This window comes from Podarcis cretensis, assembly GCF_951804945.1.
Source record: "Podarcis cretensis genome assembly, chromosome: 13".
Taxonomy (NCBI): Eukaryota; Metazoa; Chordata; class Lepidosauria; order Squamata; family Lacertidae; genus Podarcis; species Podarcis cretensis.
Genome location: NC_137182.1, coordinates 56622611 through 56640744, shown reverse-complemented (window position 1 = coordinate 56640744; position 18134 = coordinate 56622611). Strand labels below are relative to the sequence as shown.

General features: G+C 55.9%; 1 protein-coding gene across 4 annotated transcripts; it reads right to left on the bottom strand.

The window, feature by feature from the left end:
- Window positions 1-510: 510 nt before the first annotated feature.
- NAT16 (N-acetyltransferase 16 (putative)) lies at window positions 511-17133 on the bottom strand. Of its 4 annotated transcripts, none has more exons than XM_079951994.1 (5): window positions 17000-17133; window positions 11557-11697; window positions 7497-7715; window positions 4292-4516; window positions 511-1746 (listed from the first exon to the last, which is right to left on the bottom strand). In XM_079951994.1, the coding sequence occupies exons 3-5, from the start codon at window positions 7683-7685 to the stop codon at window positions 1189-1191; spliced, it is 972 nt and encodes a 323-aa protein (XP_079808120.1). In that variant the 5' UTR covers window positions 7686-7715; window positions 11557-11697; window positions 17000-17133; the 3' UTR covers window positions 511-1188. The 4 variants fall into 4 exon arrangements, with proteins under 4 accessions (XP_079808120.1, XP_079808121.1, XP_079808122.1 ...); XM_079951995.1 differs by lacking the exon at window positions 17000-17133 and adding an exon at window positions 13743-14832; XM_079951996.1 differs by lacking the exons at window positions 11557-11697; window positions 17000-17133 and adding an exon at window positions 4958-5151 and having other exon boundaries at window positions 7497-8559.
- Between the last annotated feature and the right edge of the window lie 1001 nt (window positions 17134-18134).

The following is an 18134-nucleotide window of genomic DNA, read 5'->3' as shown; positions in this document are numbered from 1 at the left end:
TGCACGTTAGTCAGTCTGAAAGCGGCGCTAGGGGGAAAGGGGTGGGGGGCTGGGGGGAGTGCAAGGCAAGATCACGGGGAGGGGGCAGTGGGGGGGGGGTCCGCCAAGCCCCGCAAGGTCCCTTTTGGAGGGGCTGGGGAGGTCGCGGCGACCTTGCTGCCTTCCGCCATCAGTCATCACATCACCGGCCTCCATCGCCACGTCAACCGTTGCCAGGCGCCGCCCCGTGCGTCAGCCTCGTTGCTAGGCTCCCTCAGCCGCTGCCATGTCAACCGTTGCAAGGGGGGGGCCTCCTCCGTCACCATGTCAGCTGTTGCTAAGCGCCTGGCTGGGGGGGGGGGAGGAGGAAGGGGGCGGAGGTGGGATGCACAAGTGAAAGGGGCTATTGCTGTGCGACTATCGCTGCCCCCCACCCGAAAACACACACTAAAGTCTGGGAGGAGCCAGTGACTCTCTAGTGGTCCCTTCCCCCCAGGACCTCATATGGGCTTCCCTTAAAAGTGCCTGTTGCACCACAACGTCCAGGAGAACCCCAGCCTCCGTTTTAAAGAAAGCCAGGTTTCTGGCCCTCATGGACCTAGAGATGAGCTTGCAGTGATGGGATCTGGTCCAGGTGGAATCTCAGCAGCTCATGATCATCAGAGCCGAGGGCTGCAAAGAGCAGATGGAATCTGGGCCAAACTCCTCTTGGTTTCTCCACAGCGCTAAGACCTGGATTGTTTGATTATTTATCTCAAAACAGAGGCAGCCACAGAGGCCCCCTGCTCTCTCTCCCACCCATGGGTGCCTGCTGCTCGGGGTGGGGGTGGGCAAGGCTTTGCCAAGGACCAGCCAGCCGCTCTGGCGAGAACCTCCTCAAAGGCCCGCCACCCCCAATTTCTCTGCTGCTGCCCCATCCATCTCCCTGGACCGAACCAACCACATTGCTAACTGCTGCCCAGGGAAGGGAGGGAGAACTGGGGTTTCATCCTCTACGTCAGGGGTAGAGGGGGGGCACTGGGTTTGGGTCGGGGTAACCAAGTATTTCCAGGATAAAATGTTAAAAGGCTCAGAAAGTGCTGCGTTGCAGGGGAGTGGGGGATGGAGGAGGGAGGGAGGGAGGGAGGGGAGGAGGGGGCCCCACCGCTCCTCCCTCTCCCCCCCACCCCTGAGCCCCCCGCCGCTGCCCCCTTGGCCTCCCCCAACCCCTCAGATGTCGGACTCCAGCAGGTACTGTTCAGTGTAGTCCTTGGCCAGCTCCAGGCCCAGGGCCGATTGGCAGAAGGTGGCCATGTCTAACCACAGGGCCGGCTCCAGGAACAGCTGACACATGACCTTCCCCTGCTGGGCGGCCGGCACCTGGAGGCGCAGGTGGTGGAGCAGCTGGCTCTTGACGTGCGCCAGGTCGCGCCCGAAGGCGTCGATGTTGAGGTAGAACCAGTCCTCTCCCAGCGGGATGGGGAAGGGCCGGGTGCTGAGGGTGGCCACGGTGGGGCGGGCCTTCTGGTCGACCACCCAGCAGAGGTCCTTCTTCATCAGCAGGCCCAGGTTGCCGGCGGTGGCCTTGAAGGGCTGCCAGTCTTGGATGATGGTTTGGTTGGGCAGAACCTCCCTCTGGAAGGACTCCTGCAGGACCACCTCGGGGACCTCGCTCTCCAGGAGGAGCTCGGACGGCTCCGGGCAGAAGCCGCCCTCAGCCAGCGCCAACACCACAGCGTCCAGGCGGGAGAGGAGCTCTTGGGCATCGAAACGCACCAGCAGGATCCCCTGGAGAGAGGAAGGAAGAGGAAGGGGAGGAAGAAGAGGAGGAGGAGAATTCAGAGCAGGAGAAGGAGGAGAAGTTCCACCAGGTGGTGGAGGAGTTGAAGGCAGCATTCTCCTCACCTGGAAAGGTCCTGAGATGGAATCAGACCACAAGCAACCCAGGACCAGAGGCCAACTGAAGGCAGCTCTACCTGCTGAGACAGAGACAGCCCCACCCCACAGCTCTCTCTTTGCAGTCTCCCCACCCCCCCCACTTGGGACCTGACCTCAGTCCTGAAACATGCATGGGAAGAGGGGGCACGGCTGGTTTGCCCAAACCGGGTTGCTGAGCTGAGAGGCTGCCACAAAAAAGGGCTCTCGCGATGGAAGGTGAGAGGTGCCAAATTGGGATGGGGGGCAGACGGCAGCTGCACCCCATAACCTATTTGACACAGGTTCAAGGACCCAGAAGGCTGTCTAAGCCTCTTCAGAAAGCACCATCCCTCGCTCCACTCTGGGAGAGGCCCCTGGAGTCATAGAACTGCAGGATAGCTCTGTGGGTTGGAGTGTGGTGCTGATAATGCCAAGGCTGTGGGTTCAATCCCCATATGGGCCAGCTGCACTGCAGGGGGTTGGACTAGATGACCCTGGGGCTCCCTTCCTGTGGGATATTGAAATTGAAATACTTGTCACTTGTACAACTTGTATACAGTGACATTACATGAGCACCCCCCCCCCACTCAGCTCTCTTTGTCTTAATTCCCCTCGTTTACTGACGCACACCCACCAAACCCCAAAGTCCGTTGCCCTGTTGTTATCTTTTCATTCAGCAGCCTAACAGCCCAGGGATAGAAGCCGTTCTTTACCCTGTTGGTGCAAGTAATCGTGCTTCTATTTATCTTCTGCCTGAGGGCAGGAGATCAAGAAAGTGCCGGCCAGGGTGTGACTCATCCCTGAGGGTTTTCCTCACTCTCCTGAGGCAACGTTCTTCCGCTATTTCATCCAGCAGATTCATGGGACAGCCCATAATATCTTGCGCTGTATTCACCACCCTCTGTAGGCACTTCCTATCAGTTGATGTCAAACCAGCGTACCACACCGTGATGCGGTATGAAAGGACACAATGCAATGCAGTCAAACCAATGATTCAGGTTTGCTAGACAGGCACATGGTGGGTGCTGAGAGGACTCTGTGAGGGACACCCGCTCTGTGCCCTGACGGGGTGGGGGGCGTAGCCAGGTATCTCCTCCCACCTGCCTGCGAATATTCTCTTTCTTCTCTTTTTCCGTCACTCTTCCCAACAAGCCAACATATAAGAACATCTGCATGTCTGAGCTCCAAAGCTCAGACATCACTTTAAGCCAGACTGAAGATATCTTGGAAGCTGAATTAGCATTTTAAGCTGGCCTGAACAAGGCTGCTGTATCAGTTACTCTTCAACAAGAGTACAGTCGTACCCTGCTTCTCAAACGGAATCCGTTCAAACACCTAGAAAATGTTCGAAAACCAAGGTGTGGCTTCCAATTTTCTGCAGGAGCTTCTTGCACTGAATCAGAAGCCATGGAAGATGCGTCGGACATTCGGCTTCCAAAAAACGTTTGGAAACCGGAACACTCACTTCCAGGTTTGCGGTGTTCGGGAGCCAAAACAGAAGAGTACCAAGGCGTTTGAGAACCAAGGTACGACTGTAAATGCTCTTTTTCAAGATGGTTTGTGTGTGGTTATTATTTTAAGGGGAGAAAAGGGGGAAATACCAGGGAAAACCAGCCCGCATTAAAGCAATCCAGGATCGCTTAAACTGAAAGCCTAAAACATGGGCAGGCAAACTAAGGCCCGGAGACTGGATCCGGCCCAATCGCCTTCTTAATCCGGCCCACGGACGGTCCGGGAATCAGCGTGTTTTTACGTGAGTAGAATGTGCCCTTTTATTTAAAATGCATCACTGGGTTATTTGTGGGGCATAGGAATTCATCCATATTTTTTCCCCAAAATATAGTCTGCCCCCCCACAAGGTCTGACGGCCCCCTGCTGAAAAGGTTTGCTGATCCCTGACCTAAAACTTGCCTCTCTAAAATGCAAAGGGATGCAATCTGCTGAACTCACAAGGAAGGAAGCATAATCTCTAAGAACTAAAGAAGAGGAGTTTGGATTTGATATCCCGCTTTATCACTACCCGAAGGAGTCTCAAAGCGGCTCACATTCTCCTTTCCCTTCCTCCTCACAACAAACACTCTGTGAGGTGAGTGAGGCTGAGAGACTTCAGAGAAGCGTGACTGGCCCAAGGTCACCCAGCAGCTGCAGGTGGAGGAGCGGAGACGCGAACCCGGTTCCCCAGATTACGAGTCCACTGCTCTTAACCACTACACCACACTGGTTCTAATGCTCTCTCAGCATCTATTCACATCCCTACAATTCTATGACCTCTTAGTGTTGGGTCCCCCGGTCCAAGCCCTGGGAGCTCCGCTGTCAGCCAGGCTTGATCCCCAGTGACTCTGTGCATGCGCAAAGTTCCTCCCTCCCTGTGCTCTGACACAGGGATGGCGTACCTCTGTCCGTGCTGCCACCTCACCTGCTTGGCAATGACACGGTACTTCTTGAAGTCTTTGGGTCCCAGCTTGTCGTCCCGGGTCAAGCGTGACACCTTGACCTCGGGGTGCTTCTCCTTGACCATCTCCGAGCAGAAGCGCTGCAGGACCCCGGCCACCCCTTTCCCTCGCTCCCAGGGGGCCACGCGGAGCCCCTCCACCAAAGCCGTCTCCCCGGCGTCAATGATGTAGACCGACTGGAGCCCAATCTGGTTGGTGGGTTGGGGTGGGTTGGGGGGGGGACAGGAGGGATGGGGAGAGGGAGATATAGGGCGGGGGGGGGAGGGAGGAGGAGGGGAGGGGAGAGAGCAGAGAGTTTAACCCTTAGTGCGCTGCACCAAGTCACCTACAATCTTGAAAAAATCTGTAATTGGAAAAAAATGGTGGCGTTAATTAAACAAAGTTAGGTGAGGGAGGGGGGCAGGTGGGGGCGGGTGAGGTGGGGGTGGGCAAGGATGGAGGCAGAGAGAGAGAGAGGTCTGGGGTGGGGGGAGACCGCTGTTCAAATGCCAAGCGTTGGCACACATTTTTAAGCAATTACATGAAAAGAGAACAACAACAAATATACACAGGCATATAGAGGGGTTTATATATATAGATATATATTTATATATAGGGAAGATCACAGAGTAAGCTGATCATACTAGTACCATTGGACGGGGCCCTTTACGCTACGGGGGTCTCAAGAGCAGAGACACAGAAAGAGGGAGACATTTATTTTGGAAACTTGGGTCCTGAGGCCGAACTGTAAGGATTTAGGATCCGCGCTGCAGCAGCCCCTCCACGGTTCCTCCGAGGGAGCCCCCGCCACCTTCCTGGACGGGGGGCCTGATCCCCCACACACCTACGTGAATAAAATCCAGCGAAAATCATTCGGTTTTTATCCATTGCTTTTTTTTTTCTTTTTATTAAAATTATTTTTAAAAATAGAGAGAAAGAGAGAGAAAGAGATAGGGAGGCAGAGAGAGAGAGAGAGAGAGAAAGGAAAAGTCCAGAATGAAGCTGGAAACAGAATCCCATTAAATCATCAGTAGACGGGAGAGAGAGAGAGAAAAAAAGAGGTGAGGAACGCCCAGGCACCGGAACTGGAGGAATTGCAGTCGGGAAGGGGCCCCCAAAGGTCATCTAGCCCAGCCCGGGAGTCACTGTTAAGTGGGCCTGTGGGTTTGGGCCGAGGGAGGGGCGATGGAAGGCGTGCCAACCTCTTTCCACCCTCACGTGACCCCAGCAAGCAAGGGCTTTAATGCCCAACCCTTGCCTTGGAGGCATACAGCATCCTCAGGATATAATAATAATAATAATAATAATAATAATAATAATAATAATAATTGGACCATGTAACGGCCCACAGAGAGAAAGGCTATAAGCCTACCGTTCTCCCCCAAACAGTCCAGACTAAGATTTCGTGCAGGATGACCCGTATGTGTTTGAGATTTGCAGATTTTGGGAAACATCCCATAATTTTTCTTGGGGGGGTGCTCCCCCACCACATACACACACACTGTCCTTACCAAATGCAATTAAGGCTAGGGGGTGGGGTCCAATCGCATACATCCTGTAGGATTTGGGCTCCCACTTAAATTGGCAGAATCGGCTGGCGGCAGATTTTGAATGGAGTTTGGCTCCATTTCTCAGCTGCTCTCCCCCCCCCCCCAGGACGAGGAGGGGGTGAGTGCGAAAGCCATGTCCAGTTGCGGTGCCGGCGTTACACATGCGTGTGCGACAGACTTACCCATAAGCTCCAGGCTCCCCCAATTTCCCCACCCCAAACCCGACATGTGTGAAGAGTGCGATCTGGGGGGTGGGTCACAAAGGACCCCTTTTCTCTGCCCCCACTGAAGCTGGCACCAGGGGCACAGAAGTGGGAGGGGGCGCCAGGAGGTCTCACGCTGCTCAGGACCCTGCTATGGAGCAAAAGGCACGGAAAATCGCAGGAGCAAGCGCCTCCTCGGAAGATCTGCCTGGATCGGGGCCGTGGAAATGCAGTTTGCCTCCCCCAAGCGTAAGGGGGCCAGGAGACCCCTGAGGAAGCTGGATCAGGCCAGTGGGGGGCCCGACTAGTCCAGCATCCGGGGGCCAAACAGGTGTCGCAAAGGCAAAGCCACGAGCAGGATTCGAACACAGGATCCGAATGCCCTCTTGCAGATTCCAGCAGCTGGGATCTAGATGCCTAGGCACGAATTTCTCTAGCCCTCTTTTAAAGCCATCCAAGTTGGCAGCCATAGTTTATCTGTGCCCTGTATGAAAAACGGCTTCCTTCTCTCTGCCCTGAATCTCCAGCACCAGATCCCCTGGGTGATCACGAGTTCCTGCGTTGGGAGAGAGGGAGGGAAGCCTTTTTCGCTCCACTTTCTCCTCGCCCTGCATAATTTCACAAACTCCCTCACCTGCTCTCTAAAGTCCCAAACACAGCAACCTTCCCCGTACAGGGGAGTCGCTCATCTTCCTCAATCGCTTTGGCTGCTCTCTTCTTTCTCCAACTCTGCCATATCCACTTCGGGGTGAGGCGACCAGAACGGAACACCGTATCATTTCAAATGTGGTTGCGCAATGGCTCTTTTCCTATTGATCCCTAGCCTGCCAGAGATACTATATCATTTGAATCGCCTCCATGGTGGTTTTGTGGTTATAGATCACCTTTTTCCTTCTTTTTTTTTTTTTTTTGCAGAATCGCAGAGTTGAGAGGGACCCCTAAAGGTCATCCAGCCCGACCCTGGCAGCACAGGAATCACAGCTGAAGCACCTGGCCTCTCCTTAAATAACCTGCAACGAATTGTGGGAACCGTAGAATTGGAAGGGACCCCCAAAGGTCATGTAGCTCAACCCTCCCTGCAACGCAGGAGCTGCAGCTAAATTTCATTTGCAGGCTCTGAGGCTTTTTGCTTCTGCATCCGGCCATTCCTATTCCCTTGCAGGAAAACAACAACGCTAAGGCTAGAACCACAAGAGTTGCAAGGGACCCCATGTGGTCATCCAGCCCAACCCGCTGCAGTGCAAGGATCCTGTCAGGCAGCGACTTAGTCCGAGTTGCTCCATAGCAGCACCCACCAAGATGACCCCCCCCCCCGTCCATTTCAGCCCCCCAGGTGGCAGAGGTCCTCTCCCCCCGGCCTCCCAGGGACCACCGTGGGGGCCCTGGGAGGGGGGAGAGGGTGCATCTGGCCGGCCCGGCCCCCCCACCGCTCTCACCACAGCTCCGTTCTTCTTGGCCAGCACGACGGTGCGGTTGGGCTCCCGGATCCAGGCATGGTAGCGGCTGGGGAGGTAGTCCAGCCCCCCGTAGATGCCCTTCGACATGGCCAGGATCTCCTCAAACTCCTTCTCCGTGGCCACCACAAACTCCAGCTGCGAGTCGGCGCTGGGGCTCTCCAGCTTCATGTCTACACGCGAGGCTACAGACTTGTGCGGCTGCAGGGAGATAAACCTCCATGAAAACCACCCTGGGGGGGTCTCTGCGCTGGCCGGGGGTCCCCAAGCGCCAGGGGCCTCTGAAAACAAGCCGGTTAGACAGACACAGAAGGGCAAGGAAGGGGGGGGCACCCCAGGCGCTTTGCTGCCTGGGGAGGGAGGGGGAGACGTGGCCCCCGCCCACCGCAACCCACAGGTCCCAAATCCAAAAGGGGACTGGCCTGGCAGTGGGGCATTTAGGTGCGGTCCCTGCCCTGGAGGGGGTTGGGATAGATGACCCTCGGGTCCCTTCCGCCTCCACAGTTCTGTGATCCTAAGAGCCCTGCTGGATGAGGCTAACGGCCCATCTAGAATTGGAGAGTCAAAAGGGACCCCGAGGGCCATCTATTGCAACCCCCTGCAAGGCAGGAATTGTCCAGCCTTCTGTTCTTTCGGGTGCCTGTTATGGGAAACCCCCAGCAGGATCCGAGTGCGAGAGATGAGCTCGCCCCTCTCCAGAGACTGGCATTTGCTGCCTCTGACGGTGGAGGGAGACCCTTGAGGCCAGGAGCCCATGATGGGCTTCTTCTCCTCCTCCTCCTCCGTGAATTTTTCTGATCCTCTTTCCAAGTTGGTGGCTCTTGTGGGAGGGAGTTCCACAGTCTAATTAGTGCTGCGTGAGGAATCTTCCTGGTATCCGTCCTGATTCTCCCCCCCTTGGGAGATCAAGCAAGGGGGGAATGTGGGGCAGGCCATGTTTAGCACTGCACCCATCCCAGGCTCTGAGCTTCGGCCCCCCCACTGCCTGGGGTCGGTCAGTTGGTCTGTCTGTCTGTCTGTCTCACACACACAAACAAAGCTTTTGGAGGTGTATGATTCCTCCCCACCCACCCCCAAAAATCTTGTTTTCTCTGTTTACAGTTCCTCTCTGTGGCTCTGCTCTTCTTTCTACCCGGTTCTTTTGAGACGCGTTTCCCCCCCCCCCCCTCCACAGAGCCACACCTTAAGATGCCATTCCGGACCGGAATGTTTTTTAGGGTGCATACAAAATACAAACAAGCAGACATCCTATTATGGGCTGCCTTTGTTCCTTATTGCCGGTGTGTCAAAGCCAAACCCTTCGCTGTTGCCGCTTCATCCAAATCGTGTTTGCAGGAAAAACAAACGTTTCAAAGGCAAAAAAAGGAAAGGAAAAGGAAAGGGGGGGGGGAAAGTGTGTTTTTCCGAAAGGTGAGGTTAGCAAAGGTAAGGTCTCTTCATGGAGGTATAATGTTCATCCATTAACACCCACCCACTCCAGAAACTGGGATTACTGGGGAAACTAAGAAGGGGCATCACAGAGACAGGGCGTTTCTGATTTTCCAACTCTGTGCAGAATAACAAGATTCAAACCGTGTGAACAGAACTCAGCTTGGATATGGAGATGTGCTCTTCCTGGTCCTTCTCACCCTCCCCACAAATTCTCCCTGCCAATTGTCCCGTCAGGTGAAAAATCCAGGTAACCCCTGGAAGCACCTCCAGGGCAACAAGGTCCATCATTTTACCTGAAGTGTCACAACAGAAAACCCTCCCCTCCCCAAATCAGGTGCGCTGAGCCTGCGTCCCACATGGAGGCCCCCCCCCATAACCTGGGGGCCGCTCTCCTGATCTAACCAGTGCAGAACTAGCCTCTCTGTGTCCCTGCAAGCTTCCCACCCCCAGGGAGAGGCGGGGAAGGATACCTTCAGAAGAATGTCAGCATAACCTGCTGGATCAGGCCCAAAGCGGCCCATCTAGCGTCCTGCCCTCACAGGGGACAACTCGGTGCCTCAACTGGGAAGCCCCCAAGCCAGGACCCGAGTGCAAGAGTCGCAGTCTCCGCCTGCCCCCCCCCCCATGTGGTTTTCAGCCACTGGTGTTCGGAAGCATTTACCGCCTCCGACTTTGGAGACAGGAAACAACCCTCTCCTCCTCTGTAAATTCACCTCCTCCTCTTTTGCAGCCACCCAAGTTGGTGGCGCCCATTGCCTCTTGTGGCAGGGAGTTCCGCAGTTGCGTGGAGAAGGACTTGCTTTTCTGAGTCCTGAATACTCCAACATTGGATGTCAATAATAATAATAATAATAATAATAATAATAATAATAATAATAATTTATTATTTATACCCCCTCCCATCTGGCTGTGTTTCCCCAGACACTCTAGGCGGCTTCCAACAAAACACTAAAATACAATAACCTATTAAACATTAAAAGCTTCCCTGAACAGGGCTGCCTTCAGATGTCTTCTAAAAGTTTGGTAGTTCTTGTTCTCTTTGACATCTGGTGGGAGGGCGTTCCATAGGGCGGGCGCCACCACTGAGCAGGCCCTCTGCCTGGTTCCCTGTAACCTCACTTCTTGCAGGGAGGGAACCGCCAGAAGGCCCTCGGAGCTGGACCTCAGTGTCCGGGCAGAATGATGGGGGTGGAGACGCTCCTTCAGGTCTACTGGGCCTTTGGGGCCATTTAGGGCTTTCAAGGTCAGCACCAACCCTTTGAATTGTGCTCGGAAATGTACTGGGAGCCACAAGTTCTAAATGATAGCACTTTCTCTTCCATTGGCTTGTCAGGTATGCCGAAATATAGTTCGGCTACGTGCTGCGTGAACCTTTTCCCCGCCCTGAATCTTCTAACATTCTCACACACCGGCTGGCGGGAGGGGGCAGGTGGGGGCCATAAGATTTCAGCTTAAGTGGGCAGCTGTAACTGCAGCCAGACCAGAGGAAGCGAGAATGTCCTATTCTGAAGGGTTCTGTGTTATCTGAAAGGGGGCGAAGGCTGCAGAGCCCAGAGGTGGGTGGGCAGAGTGAGTTTTCGGACTGTCCGAAGTTGGTGTGGGAAGGAGAAAAGGCCCAGCGTGTCAATTTAGGCAGCCTTCCCCCTCGCTTTGGGAGTTGCAGCAATGGCCCCAGCCCTTATTCCACCACAAAATGAGCATCTATCCACGGGGGAAAAATCGGGGGGAGCCTTTTCTCATCCAGGAAAGGACTAGCCTGGTCTGCACCCCAATTTTCTGGTGGAAGCAGTATTAAGTCGAGGAAGCAAACATCTCCTTTCCTATCGTGCCCCAGCCACAGCCCGAGCCCCTTGCTTAACTCCAGTGGGTTTACTCAGAAGTAGGTGGGTTGTCAGCTGCAGCTTAGGAACTTGCTCCCCAAACCCCACCCCGCATTTGCCAAGCGTGGGAACTTAAGAGAAATTTAAAAAATGCCTTCAGAGCCCTCCAGCCACCCATCAAAGAAGGGGGTGCCAACTATAGGGCACCCACAAAACTTTGGTGCCACCCGAAGCTGGGTTCCGAGGCTGCGGGGCATATGATATCATGACCCCCATAACCTGGGGGCCAAGTCGGAGCTCCTGCACTTAGGGCGAGGATCCCCCACTCCATTTATTCCAGACAGTATACGAGTCCTAGCAAACCACTTGCTGCTGGCACCTCAAAAATGAAGGTGCCGAGTGGGCCAAATCCACGACAACTGTCGGGGGACGATTCCATTCCATGTTGTGCATTTAGAAAGTGGGGTGCCCCCAGGCTTCCCTTTTCCCAGAAGGGGCTTACAACTAGACAGTTTGCCCCCCCCCCAGGTATGTTACTAGGAAGCAAAACATGCAGTCAGGAGGACCCCCCCCCCACAGGGGAGTCTCTTCTTCAAGGCACAGCAAGATACAATCCTGACTCTCGAAGAAAAAAGCCCCATTGATGTGGCCCTAGTGCTGCTCACTGTCCCTCCCCCAAAATCCAGAACTGCCCCCCTGCCCCCCCCCCGAGTCAGCCGCTGTGCCTTGAACCCCCTGTTCCCGCACTTGTGAAAAGTTTGACACCAGACGGAAACAAAAACAAAGGAAACCTCTGCTTTACGGGTCGTTGTTACTTGGCTGATCTGCTCCCAGGGACGCTCTCACTGGTGGGGAACTGGTGGTACTGGTTGTACTGGTGGTGGTGGTGGCGCTGCTCCTGGCTCTGGCAGCCTCTGGCCTCAACCCAGGCGCTTTGGAGACAAAATCAGGACAATGAAGGGAGGGGTTTTGATTCAGTCTGCCTTGGGGTGAGCGGGATGGGGAGCAAACGGTGCTCCCAGCTGACTTTAAAAACACAAAAAAGGTCTATGCTTCCATAAGACCAATCTCTCTCTCCCTCTCTCTCTCTCTCTCTCTCTCTCTCTCTCTCTCACACACACACACACACACACACACACACAAAATTTCACCACTCTGCCATGGGATGAGGCCTTGGGGGCATGTAAGCTCCCCACTCCCCTCATATTGTACAGTTGGGATCCCCCAAAGCTCATCTAGTCCAACCCCCACCCACAATGCAGAAATCCTCACCAAAGAATCCCTCCCCGGTGACCCTCCAACCTCTGCTTAAAAACCTCCAAGGAAGGAGCGTTCACCACCTTCCAAGGGAGAGCGTTCCACTGTCAAAACGGCTCTTAATGTCTTCCAAGTTCTTCCAGATGTTGAGTCAGAATCGCCTTTCCTGTAACACTGAAGCCGTGGGTTTGGGTGCTACAGTCCAGAGCAGGAGAAAGCAAGCTGGCTCCTTTTCCCATGTGCCATCCCTTCAGATGACCTCTCTGTGGGAATGTTCATGGATGCAGGAGAGGATATACCATCTGATTATAGCCTTTCCAACTTGTGTAAACAAGTTCACAATTTAGCAGAGTAACATTCCCCTTTTTAAACTCACAGCGGATGCCTTTGCTCAGGCTCGCTAAAGCCTCTATAATAACTGTTCTGGTATTTTCCCCTTATTCCCTCATAAAAGATAAGACACAACACAGTCTTCCATAAAAGTATAAAAAGGTTTACTCACACATCATTCTGTTCACAATAGGATCCCAGAAGGCAGACTTAGCTTAGAAAAGTAACATATACCTATAAACTATCTCATAAGGAGACAGTCCCTTTGTCCTCTCTTGGCTGGAAGCCAAAAGGGCATCTTTGGCTAAGCAGATATTGCTTCTTGGATACATGTATGGCTGCCCTGCCCCGTGCTTTTGTCATTACCTGCACAGGTGAGGCCACGCCCACCTCTAGTCACATGCAGAGGAAGTCTGTCCCTGCCCAGAAGGAAACAGGAAGTTTACCTGCTGGCTGGACAAACGTTCCTCCCCATGTGTAAACACGTTCACTCTAGGAATGTTGTACTTGACTGCTCTTGTGTTTCCCATCCCACACTCTCCCATCTTCTCTTCTCCAAGTTAAACATCCTCAGCTCCTTCAACCGTTCCTCACAAAGCTTGGTTTCCAGACCTTCCATCGTCTTGCTTGCCCTTTTCTGTGCTCCTTCCAGCTTGTCAACATCCTTCAACTGGGGTGCCCAGGACCGGACACAAAACTCCAGGTGGAGTCTGACCGAGGCAGAAGAAAGCAGCCCTATGGCTTCCCTTACTGACGGACACCATCCTCTCTCTGCCAGAGGAACTCAGAGAATATCCCACGCCTGAAGAGGAACGGTTGAGGGAGTTGGGTCTGTTTAGGCTGGAGAAGAGAAGACTAAGAGATGATATGAGAGCCATCCTCAAACATCTGAAGGACTTTCTTGTGGAAGATGGAGCAAGCTTGTCTCCTGCTGCTTCAGGAACCCCCGAACCAAGGGGTTCAAACTATAAGAAGGGAGATTCCAACTAAACATCAGGAAGAACTTTCTGATGGTAAGAACCGTCTGACTGTCGAAGGAACTCCCTCAGAAGATGATGGATTCTCCTTCCTTGGAGGTGTGGAAGCAGAGGTTTGAGGGGGGGCACCTGTCACAGACCCTTCCAGCTTTACAATTCGTCATTCTAATAGGAACTGCAGCTTCGCTCTCTCCTCAAATTGTGACCTCTGGGGCTGGCAGGGGGGTGGTGAGTGAAGAGGTCAAAGAGGAAGACACCAGGACCTCAGCAAGCAGAAGAGTGGCTGATTTTGTGGGGTTGTGGCAAGGACAGACACACACCCCGTGACCACAAGGGATACTGGAAACCCAAGCTCAGCCTTGGCTTGCAGGACCTGAGCTCCGGAAGCCCTTGACCCAGGTAAGGACTCGCACCTGAGATGCCGGGATCGCGTTTCCTCAGCAACTGATCATGAATATTCCATGCTGCGGAACTGGAGGCCTCTTCAGCCAGGAGACGAAAGAGGCCTTGGGAGAAACGAGGCCTGGAATATAAAACCAGGCGGAAACACACGAAAGACCGATATTTTCCATCTCCCTGCAGGTGGGTCAGAGGGATCCGTTTGCTCCCGCGGCAGGAGGGGCTTCACGTGAGGGAGATCTCAGGTTCTCCCCCCCCCCCATCCTCTCAGCTCCAAAGCCACCAGCCAAAGAACCGCGTTCATTGCCAGGTCTTGGCCTTGGAAGGAATCATGTGACACACGGCAAGAAGGAAGGATTTCTGCTTCACCTGAGAAGGGCACACAGAGGAGGGGCCTCTGTGCAATTCTGGGCATCGGGGGCAAAGCTGTCTGCTTTGGGAATGGGCTACTTATAGGGGCACTTGCAGCCATGCAAGCCTGCCCCCACCGCACCCCCAGAGAGCTGCATCACAGGCCTGCTTAAGTGCCCCCGCCAGTGAAGGAGATTCAGCGGACAGGCCAGCCACACAGCAGGGCCTTCTCAGTGATGGCCCCACAGTGACTAATAATAAGCTAAGCAAACCAATTCAGTTCCTGAGGAGGAGCCTGTCTACCTCTTCTCCCCTGAGCCCCACGGGGACACCTCCACTGCCAAACCCTGAGGGCTGGTCCACAGAGGCTCCTTTCGGATCGAGAGAGCACTGAGAGTGGCATCTCCACAACTAGGAATCCCTTTGCCCCTAAGGAGGCAACGGCTGCCAAAGGTGGACCTGGCCTTTCAACTGCCAGGCGGCAACACTTTTTAAAGGGGGGCGGACCTCTCCGGTCAATGAATGTCCAGGCCTCTTATGAAACTCAGCCCGTCTCTCTGCAGAATCTTCTGAGGGCAACTTGGCTGTTTGCCCTCCGCTGGTGGTCCTGAACCCACACAGAGATCTCCCCTCTGCTGATGACCCTGGCCTGGCCTGAGCCGTCACGCCCTCCTCAGTGGCACAACACTGGGGCTTGGATTTTGATCGTTGTTGACAGCTGGCACCCGCCTGTCTCGAGAGACAATGGAGTTTGCCTCCAGGGGTGAAGTACCGAAATGACCTCTCTGAGGCCAAACGTGTGTCGTGCATCTGGGGTCCCTGGGCTGCCCAGATGACCAGACCCCCCCCCCCTCAGCCTCATTGGTGTGGTCCAAAGGAAAGCAGAGCAAGACATTGGGCGCCGGTTTGGCCGCAGGAGCTGCTAGGAGGCGAACAAGGAACAAGGAACATTCCAACCATCACTGTGGATTTGTGTAGGGTTTACTCCCGAGTCGTTTCTTCTCCCGAAGATGTCCCACAAGGCAGCGGAGGTTGAGGATCAGCGTTTTCCTTCTCCCTGAAGGGCTCCCTTCCCAGGTGGATCAGCCCCACCTGCCCCTCACTTCCCTCTACAGCAGATCCAGAAACTGCCTTCTTGGCAGCTGGACCCCGTCTTGGTCTCATGGACCGAAGGTGGACACGCTACCGCCCAGAATGATGTCCCTCAGCAGAGGCCTTTCCTCTGGCCTAACACCCCACACGCCCCACTTTGATTATATGCGTGCACACACAGCTATAGACCCACTTTGTGGCACTCTGTCTCGTCTAGGAGATTTGCTTCCCATGATCAAATAAATATTGCTTTGCAGCTGGACTGGCCAAAGGGCTCCCGTCTGGCCCAGCGGCATTCTGTCCTCAGGATGGCCAACGACCCGCTCCCTCGGGGCGCTCTCCCCCCCCCCCACCGCCTTGCGATTCCTAGAAACTGCCCTGGCGCAGAGACTTTCGCTGCGTTATCTGATTCCGGCAACCGAGGGAGAAGCAGGAAACACGCCGCCTCTTCCCTGAATTTGCCTGGTCCTCTTTTGCAGCCGGAGGGAGTTCCGCAGTTTCTCTGTGAAGAAGAGCTGCCGCCTTTTGTGCGCCCTGGCTATCGGGTGACGCTGCGATGGGGCAGAGATATGTGTGGGGAAGACGTGGGGGGGGGGAGGCAGCCCCTCCACCTGTAGGGAGGGGGGGAGAGGGGAAGCTGCGCCCCCCATACCCTTGGCGTGACCTCTGGCGCCGCGCTCCTCAACCCCCCACAATCAATCCCCATCGATCTTCACGGGGATTAATCAGGAACTGCCAAGACTGACGGGAATGGAAATTAACCAGGGGGGCCAATTAAAACGATCACCTCACCAGACTCCGCCCCCGCCCCCGATTCCCCAGCATTGAACCAGTTCCATATCAAGCAGATGGTGCCGGAGGGGGGGCGCGGGAGGGAGCAAGGAGCTTTGCAGCAACGCAGAGAGATCCTGATGGCCCTCCCCACCCCCAAAGATCTGACGTGGGGTGGGGGGGGGAGAGGCGGGGGGGGGTAGCCATGAGGCCCTCCCCCTCCTCCTTCATCCTTCCTGGCCGCCCTCCCTCCATCTCCCATCCCTCCCTCCCTCGCCCCCCCTCTGGGCTCCATCTGTGCCGATGACGCCCCCCCCCTTTCCCAAGTCACATGCCCAGCCCTATAAATAGCAGGCACGAAGAAAGGAAATGTAACACCACCCCTCCCCTGGAAGTGGGGCGGCAGGGTGGGGGGGAGAGAAAGCGGAGCGGGAGGGGGGCACCTGAGAATTCAATTGGGGATCCGCGCCGACGCCGCCAAGCATCTCTGGGCGAGCCGGCTGTTCGCCGCCTCCCCCCACCCCCCACAGGACGAACCACAGGCCCCCTCCCCAGGCAAAGCCACAGGCCCCCTGCGGGGAGGGGCTTCTCTCGGAGGAGATGGGAGGCGGTGGCCGGAAATGGACCCCCTCTTATCTGGGGCCATTCCCGGGAGGGGCATTAACTGGCAGAAGAGGGGCGGGGGAGGGCATAGCCAGGAGCGACTCCCCGAGAGATTTTGCAGTGGGGAAGTGATGGGGGCGTCGCTCACTTCGACGGGGGGGGGGGGGCTCCCATCGGCAGCCGGGAAGGAGACAATGCCGGGAGGGTCCTGCAAGACTGGGGGGGGGAGAGAAATATGCAAGGAAGTCCTCGCTCAGCCCCCCTCCCTCTCAAAGATCAGGGCGGCTCCCAGGCCCCCTCCCCAGGCGACCCCCTTCGCGCACCTTCCCGAAAATCCGTAAAAATGGGTGGCCCTATAGAAACTCATTCCCCCTCCCGGAATGAAAAAGGACGCGGAGATTCTGGGCTGGTGGGGGTGAGCTGCGCGCCGCCCCCCCCCCCCAATCCGCAGTACCTGCTGCGCGCAAGAAGAGAAGGGGAGCCGGGCGGAGGCCGGGAACCGAGGCTGGGCCGGTGGGTCTTCTTCCTCCTCCTCCTCTTCCTCGGTCCCTTTTCGCCCAGGCTGCGCGCGGAGAGCCCTCCTCCGCCTCCCCCTATAAAGATGGAGAGAAGCCCCGCCCACCGCCGGGAAGCCCCGCCCTCTCCTGGCCTCCGGGGCGGCGGGGGGGGGGCTCTCTCCCGACGTCAGAGACGAGGATGGAGGAGGAGGATGGGGGGAGAGAGGGCATTTGGGGACAAGGGCGCAGGGCGGGGGAGGACGACCCCCTTCCCCCGCCATGCTCCCGCGCAGGCTTGGCTGGAAGGACGGCGCCCCCACCCCACCCGAGTTAGCGCCGGAGACAGAAGACCCCCCCCGGCACCTGTTATGAGCCCCCCCCCTCCAGAGCGCCCCTGGCAGGTCGCGCAAGAGAGGAGTCCCCCAGCAGCAACAAGCAGGCGCGCAGCCAGGCTCCCCAGCCGCGAAGGGACCCCCAGGGGTCATCCAGACCACCCCGCTGCAACAATGCAGGAGGGAGAGGCCGCTTGGGACTGCCCACCCAGCCAGCGCGTGGAGGGAGGGGGACGGGGAGACCTCGCAGACCCCGCCGCTGAAAGCGCACTCTGGTCCCTGTCCGGTCTGGGTGCGGATTTTTTTATCGCCTCTGCTTTTTCTTTCAAATTAAAAGTGAGGTTCGTTGTGCAACCTTTAGGCGCCAGGCGGAAAAGTTCCTCTTCATCCAAGCCTTTGACATCCCTTTTAAATGGGGCGGGGGAGGTTTTGAAGGGGTGGGTATTGTATTTTGTGTGAGTTTTTTATCTTGCATTCTTCTGTTGTAAACCGCCCTGAGATCCGCGGAGGGAAGGCGCTATACAAATTGAATACATTAATTTTTTCAAACCGTTAGTCTTAGACAAACTCGGGGGAGGTGCAGGACTCGAAACCCGCAGATCCGAAGGGAGCCCAGCGCAATCCCAGGGGACGGGCAGGTTCACACACGCCCGCGTTTCTACACGCGCAGCCTCCCATCCAGGACGTGCGCTGCTGCCTCTGGGTCAGGCCAGGACTGGCGCGGTGCGTTGGCCAAAGGCATCATCCGGAAGCGCTTCCA